Source organism: Strix uralensis, chromosome Z, assembly GCF_047716275.1.
Source record: "Strix uralensis isolate ZFMK-TIS-50842 chromosome Z, bStrUra1, whole genome shotgun sequence".
NCBI classification, from domain to species: domain Eukaryota; kingdom Metazoa; phylum Chordata; class Aves; order Strigiformes; family Strigidae; genus Strix; species Strix uralensis.
In genome coordinates, this window is record NC_134012.1 from 64510587 (window position 1) to 64522987 (window position 12401).

The following is a 12401-nucleotide window of genomic DNA, read 5'->3' on the forward strand; positions in this document are numbered from 1 at the left end:
TTGGCTCTTTCATTTATGTAATATTTCTGTGAGTTGAGGTTTATCTATAACTGTGAGCCATTAAAATCTTGCTTTCCTCATCTTTCATCCCTAAATGAGTATGTGAAATCTCAAATTGGGCGTTTTAAAAATCTGTAAAAAATTTTCCAAAAAATATTTTCTTCTGGTTCAAAAGTGTTCCATGACCTTCAATTTTCTTTTGACTCTCCTGCAGTAAAAAGAAAGTACAGAAATGACATCAGTTATGTTTCTTGCCCAATTATCTCCAGATCCCTTGAGCTTTTCTGAGTAATTCTATAGACTGAGGTAATTCCGTATCATGTTGAAAAATGCATAGATCAATAGCAGGCATGGCCTATATATTAAAAAGTGTGAGAGAGAGAGCTACTGATGGAAGACTGAAAATAGAACAAGCACATCTTGTACAATCAAGGCTGTAAGGTGACTTGCAAGAGGTCTTTGCTCCCTTGTTGTCTAACTGCACTGTGGGACTTTTTTCTTCTGAACTTTACTATAAAATTTTGCAGGAAACTTTGCTACCTTCCTTCTTTTAAGAACATTTGTGCTGAGGTCTTCATGTTCTAGAAGGGTTGTGCTGGTCTCATTATGATGGAGACTGAACAAGACACCAGAGTATGAAGGAGGCACCAAGAGCAAAGTCATTTAGACTCTTCTCATGTGTTCTCCATGTGTGTGGGTTCTCTTCTGAATGATGCATGAAGAATGCTGCTGAATCAGGATTTTGTATGATTCAGGATTATGCAGCCTGGCTATGTTATACGAGACAGAGTTACGTAGCCTGATGGAATGACCACAGAAGTTGATGGCAAGCTGGGCAATCATTGTGGACTATTGTCCTGATGGCCTTGCAAGGATAGTTTGGTGAGTCCTTTGATGTTCTGCTTCACAGGAGGGAAATCCTGCCTTGTTCTTGCTTTCAGATGAGGTAAAGATTTAGATTAAATTATAACTGGAAAATCTTTTGAATATTGTAATAGTGGTACTGAATTTATACAATAGTGCTACTGTATGTTTGGACAGGAAAGGGCTCTCCTTGTTATTGGGTTAGTGTGTGGCTAAGTTCTGATTGGTGCTTCAGGTGGCCATATGGGTCTTTCTCACTCAAGCTACAATCATGACTTCTGCTTTGAAAAAGGGAGACGGCTTCACCTTGGCATCCTCAGAACAGCCTATGATACAAACTTCAGTAGTGTTAGATAGCAAATGATAAAACCTACCTTAGGAGCTGTCTCACAAATCTGTTTCTGTCAATATAAAAAGAAAGAGCAGCCTTTGTTTTGAGGCTGTTACCCATTGTGGTCTGCAGGACCAAGAAACACAATGGTGTGAAAGAGAAGGTCTACCTCCAGGGTAGAAAAATGTGCTACAGAAATGCCACTTGTTTCGGTTTGGGAGTAGAAGATATTTCTTGTTCTTTGCAGATATTTGAAGGAAATGGACTTACCTTGGGATGTTCTTAGTCCTGAGAGATGGTGTTCTGGATGTCAGAGTAGATTTACTGCTCACAGACTATCAGGAAAAAATGGCAAAGTTTTTTTGTTGAGGTGTTCAAAGGCCTGAGTTGCAGACTGTGTGATAAGATTCTTGAAAATAATTTGCAGACAGTGACAAAAGTGTAAACTCACCTTGGTAAAAGGGAAGAGAGTAACGTGGAGTTCAGAGTTGTGTTAATCAACTCTAAAGTTTAAACCAGAGTGTGGTGCATCTGAAAAGAGACAATAGCCAGGACAAATGCAGAACCTTTGTTTACTGAGTAAGGAGGCATAGGGATGATATTCTGACACTCTCTAGCTGTTTGTGAAGGCAGCTTCTTCAGGTCTCTCTTCTATGGTTACAGACTTAAAAGGACTTGCAGATCAGACATTTCACACTGAATCTGCTTCTTGCCAGGCCAAAGATTTTAAGGTTTCTAGGTAAGATACAACCATCACAGGATAACAAAAAATTATGGTTTTGAAAATAACCTCACACATCTTACCGTTTATCAGACTTGAAGCGTGAACAACAGTTCAGCGAACTTTTCCCTTAAGTTAGACATTAAGAGAATTATTTCTCTTGTTCTGTTTTTTTTTTTTTTTTTATTCTCTAGTTTTTTTTTTTAATGTATTTTCAGCCTTCCATTTGCACTTCCAGTCCTTTAGATCATGAAACAATGCTAATGACTGCCTTGCCATTGTGATTTTTGTTTAATACTTTTTTACAAATAAAGCCATATGTCTCAGGCTGAAAGAGACTTCAGTTCTTTGTTTTTCATGACAGAGTTTTGACATCTCAGATTTCTTGAAAGCTTTGAACTCATCAGAGTCCAACTGCTCCAGTACTGCTTCCTCTCCATCTTTTGGGATCTTTTTTGGTTTTGCAGCTTTCTGAGAGTAGTCCATTTAGCCACCTGCATGGAATCCTTGAAAAGGTCAGGCAACCATCTTGCTAAGTTCCATAGTAACAAATCAGACCCAAGGGCATTGGACAGACAGCAGTGTTTAGAAAACACTGTGCAAAATGTGCTAGTTCTTTCATGAGCCGATTCTGTCTGCAGTTGCTAATAGCTCTAAATTATGGAGACAGGTGACCAGAAAAGCAAGTTTATCCATTGCATGTCTGTTTCAGCAGACTGGAATACTCAATGCTGCATTCTAAACTTGCCTGAAGGTAGCAGCACATTGTCAACTTGTTTCAGGAAATCCTTGTCCTAAAGTTTCACTGGAGCCCCAGCAGAAAATCTACAAGGTGGGTGTGTGTATGTGGGGGGAGAGAGGAGACCGTTCATGCTGCATAATTTTTGCATGGATCAAAGACAGTGGGAAGCAGCAGGTAAGAATGGGCTGGGAGCATCTGCAGGGCTTCTTTGTGAGGACAGCATAGCCTAATGGTAGTATGGAGGTAGTTCCCTCAAGTCACGGTGATGGGCAAGCCTAGGGATGCATGCAGGGAAGGATCAGACTGGGCACAGCTGCTGGAAGGATGCAGTCAGGACTTCCTTGTCAAGTCACCCCATAGGAGGGAATGACCTAAGGCTCTGCAGCAGGTGGCACAGAGACTGCTGCGTGAGAAGTCACTCAGTGCAGTTGCAGAGCTTTGAAGCACCTCTCATGTGAAGCCAAAACCACACTCCTCTGTCTCCATTTCACCAAGGAAGGCCTTGCAACCTAGGACTCCTCATTTGCACCTACATGCAAAAGACATTGCAAATTACACTGTTCTTGTTCTGCAGTGTGTGTCCCTCTTTGCTGACTCTGGGCTAGCTTTGGTAGTTCTCTGCAAGGATAGGGATTGTGAAAGGTGCCACACAACTCCCTTTGTCAAGGAGACCTTTCAGGCATTGACAGAGAATCCTGTCACCTCAAATGATGTCATATCCATTAAGAAGACTGTTTGGGTTATGACATGGATGATTTCAGAATTAACATCTCTGAAGCAACTTTTTCTTCTTTTTTTAATTGAGGGAAGGTAATGGCTTTTGATAGCTTCTGTTCTGAAAGTCTTGGAGGCACATTTTGCCTTTTACTGTCTGAATTTTTCCTTCCAGATAGATTTGGGGTTTGGGGGTTTGTTTGGGGTTTTATTTATGTTCCCATATTATTTATGTTTATGTTCCCATCAGTGCTGCATTGTAGATGAAACTCCCACATAGAACTGAAGTAGCCCAATCTGCAGAGAGGAGAGAGCTAGTCTGACAAGCACATACAATGTTTTTGTGTGTGTCAGTGTATACATTATGTTTCTGTCTGTGGGTGTATGAAGAAACTGCTGAGAACAAACCAAATTTAAGGAGTTTCTTTCAGGGCGTAGTGTGTCTGCAATCACCGTTATTTCTTGATTATGGAAGTTCCCCAGCTTCTCATGAACACTCTGTCTCCTCTACTCACAGCCTGCCTACTGACCCTCAGGCTTGAGAAAACATGACAAATCACTGACAGAAAATATGTTAACATTTCTTCAAGCAGAACTTTATCACATGCAATAAGCTGAGGTTTGCAAGCACTTGATTTGAACAACAGCCTGTTACAAAGAACATATTTCTCTGTCTGGTATAGTACCACCCCACTAGTATCACTGTGTCTGCCAAGAAGCATCACAACACCAGTGTATTGTTATGCTGCATCCACATTTCTTCAAGTATATTAAGAAAATAAATGAAGGTGCATTAATTATTTCTAAGGAGTTCCTACCTTTTCTGATAGATAAGTAATTTCACCAGTGAGAGTATATTACAGCTGTTTAAACATTTCTTGCTGCTATGAAGAGGTTCACAATAATCTCATCAGAAGAACTAAACTGCGTGGGAAAGGCTTGTAGTGATTGTTGAAGATTTGACTGCAGTCCCTTTAAAACATTGCTGTGGGAGAATGTTGTGTTTCAGTGATGGTTTAGCTCGTGGCCAATGACAATGCCCTTATGCAGTATCATTTCTTCCTGCCAATAGGCTCCTACAGGCGTCTCCTTCAATGAGGCATGTCTTCCTGGGAAATCTGCTGGGGCAGGGGAACGGTTTGCAATCTGCCACCCAGCCACTGAGAAAGCAGCCAAGGCAGCCATAACATCTTGCTAAAATGTCTGGTGTTCTGACTTTGCTTTGTTTTGTTTTTTTAAATAATTTGTTTGTTTGTTTTCTTGTTCTTAATACAATTAAACAAATTAATCTGACTTTGGTGTTAGCATAATGTCTTGAAGCTAACGGGTATAATCTGAGTACCTTGGAACACAGAAGTCGACATAGGGAGCAGCATTTAATGCCCCTCCATGGCAGCAGAGGTAGATGACTTGCCTTCTACCAGAGGGAGAAGTCATGTTGTTCTGACTTTTTCAGTCTCACTGCTCTCTTTAGATGGGTTTGAGCCTGCTGCCAATTGTGGAACACTGTATGTATATGTAGTAAACATGGCACCAAAGTCACTGTTGTATGGTGTTGCTCAAGTCTCTGTTAGTTTTTCTTTAAAGCAACAGGGAGATTCCAGTCAGCAGGATTGCCTGACAGGCTGATGTTGTCTGGGCTTTCTGGATAGGTTCATCATCCTCATCAGTCAGAAACCATGGGGAAGACTGTCATTTGCCAAGTCAACAGAGAAGGTCTGGAATTTGTCACTAGCATGAATTTTGGAAATCTATTAGAGCAGCAAAGATTTGCACACTTAGCAATCTTTTTTTTTGATTCAGTTGTTCTTTCTGTGCCAAAGTGAATAATCTCTGTGAACTGGGGAAATAGAACTGAAACAATCATAAATCCCAGGCACATAAATATTGTGGCAAGCAGAAATGCTTTCTAGTTCTTTTTGCTGTTGGAACTGCTAGCTGCATATGACTAATGCCTGGATACTGCAGTAGGCTTATGTGAACAAGCTGCCCAGGTTCTCTTCTCCATCAGTAGATATCCTTCCAGCAAGTCCAGAGGACAATTCCCCTCCTTGGCCAGAAGAATCTCATCCCGAGCTCTGTGACTATCTGGAGTAGATCTTCACGGACTGGGAAGGGAACCTGGCCAGCTGGCTTGTGACATGTGGCTAGCAGAGATTATTTGTAGCTGCACCCTAGCTGGGTCATAGAGGTCAGGAGGACAAGACAAGCATTTGCCAGGGATTATTGATCAGAACAGGAACAGAAGCCATGCATTTATGGTATAGAGGAAGTTGTCCCTGCTTTTTGATTGTGGGGTTGCACAGACAGTCCCCCTGAGAATGGGACTGCACCCTTCCAGGTGTAGTTACAGAGTTCTTACTCAAAAATGCCTGCCTCCAGAGGGTTTACAATGCAGACAGTGAAGATGAACAAAATTCCTAAGAAGGAGAAATGGAGATATGTCCCAAAGTGCATACAGCAGTTCTGGAACAGAGGTGGCAACAGAATCTCCCCCATGGGACCTTCTCAAGTGAGCTCACCACTTTTCCAAACAGTCTATTTCCATTTAACAGGAGTATTATTTTACCACTGATGTTTCTCTTTTCTTTTATTTTTTTCCTTCTCCCTTCTCCCTTCCCCTTTCTCCTTCCTTCCTTCTCCATTCTCTCTTCTCTTTTCCAGACAGTCTATTTGCAATTAACAGGACTATTATTTTACCAGTGACTTTTTTCTTTTATATTCTTTTTCCCCTCCCCCTTCCTTCCTTCCTTCCTTCCTTCCTTCCTTCCTTCCTTCCTTCCTTCCTTCCTTCCTTCCTTCCTTCCTTCCTTCCTTCCTTCCTTCCTTCCTTCCTTCCTTCCTTCCTTCCTTCCTTCCTTCCTTCCTTCCTTCCTTCCTTCCTTCCTTCCTTCCTTCCTTCCTTCCTTCCTTCCTTCCTTCCTTCCTTCCTTCCTTCCTTCCTTCCTTCTTTCCTTCCTTCTTTCCTTCCTTCCTTCCTTCCTTCCTTCCTTCCTTCCTTCCTTCCTTCCTTCCTTCCTTCCTTCCTTCCTTCCTTCCTTCCTTCCTTCCTTCCTTCCTTCCTTCCTTCCTTCCTTCCTTCCTTCCTTCCTTCCTTCCTTCCTTCCTTCCTTCCTTCCTTCCTTCCTTCCTTCCTTCCTTCCTTCCTTCCTTCCTTCCTTCCTTCCTTCCTTCCTCCCTTCCTTCCTCCCTTCCTTCCTCCCTTCCTTCCTCCCTTCCTTCCTCCCTTCCTTCCTCCCTTCCTTCCTCCCTTCCTTCCTCCCTTCCTTCCTCCCTTCCTTCCTCCCTTCCTTCCTCCCTTCCCTTCCCTTCCCTTCCCTTCCCTTCCCTTCCCTTCCCTTCCCTTCCCTTCCCTTCCCTTCCCTTCCCTTCCCTTCCCTTCCCTTCCCTTCCCTTCCCTTCCCTTCCCTTCCCTTCCCTTCCCTTCCCTTCCCTTCCCTTCCCTTCCCTTCCCTTCCCTTCCCTTCCCTTCCCTTCCCTTCCCTTCCCTTCCCTTCCCTTCCCTTCCCTTCCCTTCCCTTCCCTTCCCTTCCCTTCCCTTCCCTTCCCTTCCCTTCCCTTCCCTTCCCTTCCCTTCCCTTCCCTTCCCTTCCCTTCCCTTCCCTTCCCTTCCCACTGAGCACTTCTGCAGGTTGATTCTGTGACTTTAGCGTTTCTATGTGAAAGCTGCATTGATCTCAGTCAGCTATTGTGGGATTCAGTCATGGGATGTGCTGCTCCTGTGACAGACACCAGGCACTTTAAGAATTTACTTTCCTCCAGTTCAGATAGAGTATCTGTTTGAGTTTGTGCTCTTCACCATTTTCCTTGCAAAATTCACTTCAGTCATTTTCAGTTGCCATTGAAACCACTTCTGAGGTCTCACAGAATCACAGAATATCTGAGGTTGGCAGAGATCCACATCAGTTGTCTAGTCCAATCCCATTCTCAAACAGGGTGACCTATAGCAGATTTCTCAAGATTGTGGCCTATGAAGTTTTGAATATCTCCACAGACAGACTCCACAGCCTTTCTGCAACCCCATTTTTTTTTCCTTATGTTTAAATGGAATTCCCTGAATTTCAGTTTGTATACATTCTCTCTTCTCACCAGTGAGAAGAGCCTGGCTCCCTCTTACTCATGCCTTTTCATGAGGTATTTACGCACACTACTGAGACCCCCCCGAACCTTCTCTTCTCCAGGCTAAACAGTCTCATCTCTCTCAGCCTCTCCTCGTGTAAGAGATCCTTGAGTGTCCTAACCACCTTCATGGCCCTTTGGTGGCTTACACCAGTAGCTCCATCTCTCTCTTTTATCTGGGAGTCCAGAACTGGCCACATAACTCCAAATTTGATATCACCAGGGATGAATAGAAGGGAAGGATCCCTCAATCTGCTGGCAACACTCCTCCTAATGCAGCCCAGGAGGCTGTTGACCTTCTTTGCTTCAAGGACACATTGCTTCTTCATAGTCAGCATGCTGTCCACCTCGACACCTTTACTGGAAAACTGCTTTCCAGACAGCTGACCTGCTTTCCAGCTGTTTCACAAGGGAATGTCTCCCACATGTTCTCAAACAACTGAGTTACTGTTTTTCAGATGGCTGATGACAATTTAAACCAGCAAATTTCACATGAAAGTGTATCTGAGTGCACTCATAGTATTTGGCTGAACACCTGATTGCCTAGTTCTTTAGCCTGTATGTATCAAGGGAATGATGATTAGTTTGGAATGCCTGCCATGCCACTTGTCTTCTAAACAAACCACCTCTGAGATGCTTTCTCTCATGGAAGTTTTTTATCCTTCAGGGTAGGGCTGTTTATTATAGCCAGAAAGGTGACAGTTTGCACATGTTGTTCTGGAGCTTTAGCCATTTCTATGTTCTTCCTGTGGCCTTGTCTAGAGATATTGGAAATAATGTTGATTGAAGCTCCTTACTGATTAGTAATTACTTTGGCATTTTCTGTCTTCTCTTTATGTCAAGGTAGATGTTATGCTTGGGATGTGAAAGAAGACAAAAAGACTCAGGCTTATTATATGAACATATCCAGTAATTGTGTCCTTCTCTGCTGTTTCTTTGGAAGCTTCAAAAGTAGGCTTGAGGACAGAACTTCTGTGCTTTCCTTCTGCTTGTGCCTGTAACTGCAGCATCTCAGTTGCATGCAAATTAATTATCTGGAACCTCCACTGCAGAACTGCTAAAACCAGAAACTGTTATTCAGAGAATGTTAACAACAAAGCCTAAAATTTAGGATGAAGAAGAAATGAGAGAGAAAAAAAGCTTTTCTATACTAGAAGTAACACAAGAGTTAGGAGTTAAAATGTGGTGTAAAACTTTGCTTCTCATAATACATTTCCTTCCAATTGGTTAATAGTGATACCACAGTGCAGCATTCCACACATTTAGAAGGTGGCTTTGAATTCAGGGGTGAATTAAGAGAGTCTGTGAGGATCCTGAAGCTACATTCTTGTTCTTGTAGGTGTCCTGTGTGCTGAGTAGTTGCAAAATCAAATGCCTAAAGTATTCAAAATCTTGGTCTTGTCTAAGAGATAAAAGAAAGTCTACACAACTTCATTCCTTACGTGATGAGCTGAGCTGACATTATAACTTAATGCTGGCTTAGAAGTAGTGTTTTGAGGGAAAAAAAAAAATCCTTTTCTGCTACTGAATTCTGTTTTGTAACTAACTAGTGTATTACACTGTCTGGGTAGCTCTAAGTGGACAGAAGCTAAGAAGAGATAAACTTGATAGATTATTGAACCCATAAGTTTGATCATCAGTGGAAATATTTGTTGAGGGGAATCCAGAAATCAAGGGTTTGGTTACTGGCTTTGGTCATTGTCATGGTTTAAGCCCAGCTGGCATCTAAGCACCATGTGGCTGCTCACTCACTCTTCCCCCCTTTGGTGGGATGGGGAGAAGAATTGGAAGAGAAAGGTAAAACCTTGTGGCTTGACATAAGGACAGGTTATACAACAACACAAGAAAAGAAGAAGTAATAATAACAGTAGTACTAATAAAAGAATGTATAAAGTGAGTGATGCACAATGCAATTGCTCACCACCTGGAACCCAATGCTCAGCCTGTTCAGAGCCATGATCCCTCCACCTGCTGGCAAGCTCCCATAGCTATATACTGACCATGACATTATATGGTATTGAATATCCCCTTGGCTAGTTCGGGTCAACTGTCCTGGCTGTGCTCTGTCCCAGCTTCTTGTGGTAATTAACTCTATCCCAGATAGACCCAGGATGATCATAGATGATTTATGCACATTAGGACTGCTTAGGGAGGATGTGTGACCCAACTAGTTTTCATTGCCTTTCCACTTCCTATGAAATTCTAGCTTGCTTGCAATTTCAGTTAGCTTTCCTTGCATCCCAGAAAAGAATTCCCCAGATGGTCTGAGCAAATTTACCCTCAAAATGCAAGAGTTCCTGTATTACTCTGACCCTGCAGAGGAGGATGGAAAATGACAGTAGAGGAAGATTGACAGTAGCTGGGGACCATGAACATTCCAGCTGGGGTTTGTTTGGGGTCCCTGGATGTCTTCATCTTTTTATCCACAGGTTTTCCAACAGGATGGAATTTTCAAGAGGCTTGTGGTTAGCTATGGAGACAGTGATTTTACTGTTATTATTTCCCACCTGGTAAAAAACCCATCTACAACAACCAGATCTTGTCAGACTTAAAATGATCAGTTTCCCTGGGTTTCTCTATGGGATGTGTAAAGAGGCCATTTTTCTGTCACACTTTGGAGGATTGGAGGGTTGCTTTTGATTCAGGGCTGCTTTCAATTTAGGGCTTTGGGAAAACACAAAGACCTGGAAAAGAAATGTGGAGGGGAAAACCACATATCTCCTCACCTCTCAACAAATTCCTTGGTTGTTGTTAGAGGCAGTAGTTAATCTGATAACTGTCATCTCTGGGGCAATTCAGGAGGAATCATCCTGACAGGTTGCAGATGTTTCTCCCTCTAAAAACCGAGGTTCCACCATCGCCATCCCAAGAACTAAGATGGAAAGCAAGAACAAACACAGTCCTCCAGCACTATTAACAGGCTGAAGAGGTAATTTATAAGGGAGGGATATAGGATTGTGAAGACCTCTTCCCTTCACTTAGCCTCTAATAATGCCAACAAACAATTATTTGAAAGGACTTTGACAGTGTCTCCTTCCAGTCTAAGGCTTTGAAAAGGCCAGATAACTTTGCCTTATGCAAGGCAAAAGATGTTAAATATGTATACATGTATGTGCATGTGAGTGTCTGTTACAAGGGTGTCTCAGATTAGCTCTGTTAAGTCTCAGCCTGCAAGAAGCCAATCTGGAGCTGTCCTTACCCAGGAACTAGGGGCAGTAACCAGTCACCCACAGTATTCTTCCAGGGTGAAGGTACCTATTTTAGTAAATGATGCAGGGTTTTTTCCTGCTCCAGGCAAAGTCCAACACAAGTTCCAAAGGATACGTGTCTTCACTTCATCCATGTAACTGAGCTTTATCCTGCTGCAGACCTCCAGTGACCTGATGATGAATTATCATAGTAAATACTCTCATCCTTTCCCCAGCACCTTCTTTTCTCCCCAGTGGAATGATTGCTAGTATTTGGCAATAAAAGTACCTCTGAAATACAGGGTAAATGGCAGCCCTGTGGGGACAGAGGGGCATGCAAGAAGCCTTCCAATTTGCATGGCTGTGAAAGGGCTTTGCACAATAGCAAAGACCTGCCTCAGGAGCACACAAGGGCTGAAAATTTGTGATCAGTGCGCATGCATGGGTAGAAAGAGGATCAGGCAAAGTGAGGATCCCATCTATTTACTAAGCATTAGAGACAGTGGTGTCCAAGGGTAAATAAGAGACATTCAGAGATGCTACTTCTTTTTGATACGTGGCAGGAGCCTAGAAATCATCAACAACTCCAAATGTTTTCTAATGCTGTGTGCTCATACCTGTCATAGGATGTGTAATTTCTGGAAACAATTAAGACTGTGATTACTCATCTCTGCAACTGAAATTTCAAATTCCTTTCCTAGCCCTGGTGTAATTTCTTCCTGGATGTACGACCTGCCTGTTACATTAAAGACCCTCAAAAAATCAATCTTCAGTCACTTGACTGAGCTGATGGAGTGAAAACATTGTGTGGACAGCATCTTGCCCCCTTCAGGACTGCAAACCAGTTGTGTTGCTGTTATGCAAGTCTACAGATGTAGTCTCTTCCTCTTGCTGCCGTGCTTCTTCCACCAGTGCTGGGTAACCCACTTGGTCAGACTGGGTGCTTTGCACACCTCCTGACTCTGTAGGGAATGTGTCTCCTTCTCAGTGGAAGAAGAAACCTTTCCAGATGCAGAGGGAGTGGAAGGAGGTCATGAGTGTGGGGAAGGAGAGAGCTGGCATCATGGTGGTTTTCCCACATTCTTACAGGTCTGACCTTCTCTTGTGCTTTCTCTAGGGGCTACCAAAGACATGGGGAAGATGTTGGGTGGGGATGAGGAGAAAGACCCAGATGCTGCCAAGAAAGAAGAGGAACGACAGGAAGCCCTCAGGCAAGAAGAGGAAGAGAGGAAAGCCAAATATGCCAAGATGGAGGCTGAAAGAGAAGTTATGAGACAGGGGATTAGAGACAAGGTAGGGATCTGACTTTCAGCACACACTGAACATACAAACCATAATGCTTATTTTAGAAGCACTGTTTTCAGCTGATTTGTGAGCAGTTCCCTGAGCACCTGGATAGAGCCAGGTAATTATTTTGTCACACTGAACTTTCTAATCTTGTTCACTGTCCCTCAACCTCTGTCCCTGTTTAAATGCACCTACCACACAGAAAAACCCTGGCAAATTTGAACTAGAGCACAAAGATGAGGGGAGAAAAATGCATGGTTTTCTCATCATCTGTTAAATGCTCATATTATTTTAAGATCATTTTAAGAGGTATCAAGAACTGTTCTGCAATTTCAGAAATTGGGGATTATGATTCTAAGAAAAGAAAGTATTTACAGGGAATTGTCTACCCATGACCCTGCCAGAAAAAGGTATTCATACGATCATTTAAAAGAG

The 12401-nt window shown here is 42.7% G+C and overlaps 1 protein-coding gene across 3 annotated transcripts in view; it reads left to right on the top strand.

Annotated features, from left to right (window-relative positions):
• Positions 1 to 12401, top strand: part of CPLX1 (complexin 1) — a 122271-nt gene that overhangs the window by 62214 nt on the left and 47656 nt on the right. For all 3 annotated transcript variants that reach the window (XM_074855094.1, XM_074855096.1, XM_074855095.1), the window contains exon 3: positions 11797 to 11972. In XM_074855094.1, the coding sequence (XP_074711195.1) occupies positions 11797 to 11972 (176 nt within the window). The remainder of the gene's footprint in view (positions 1 to 11796; positions 11973 to 12401) is intronic.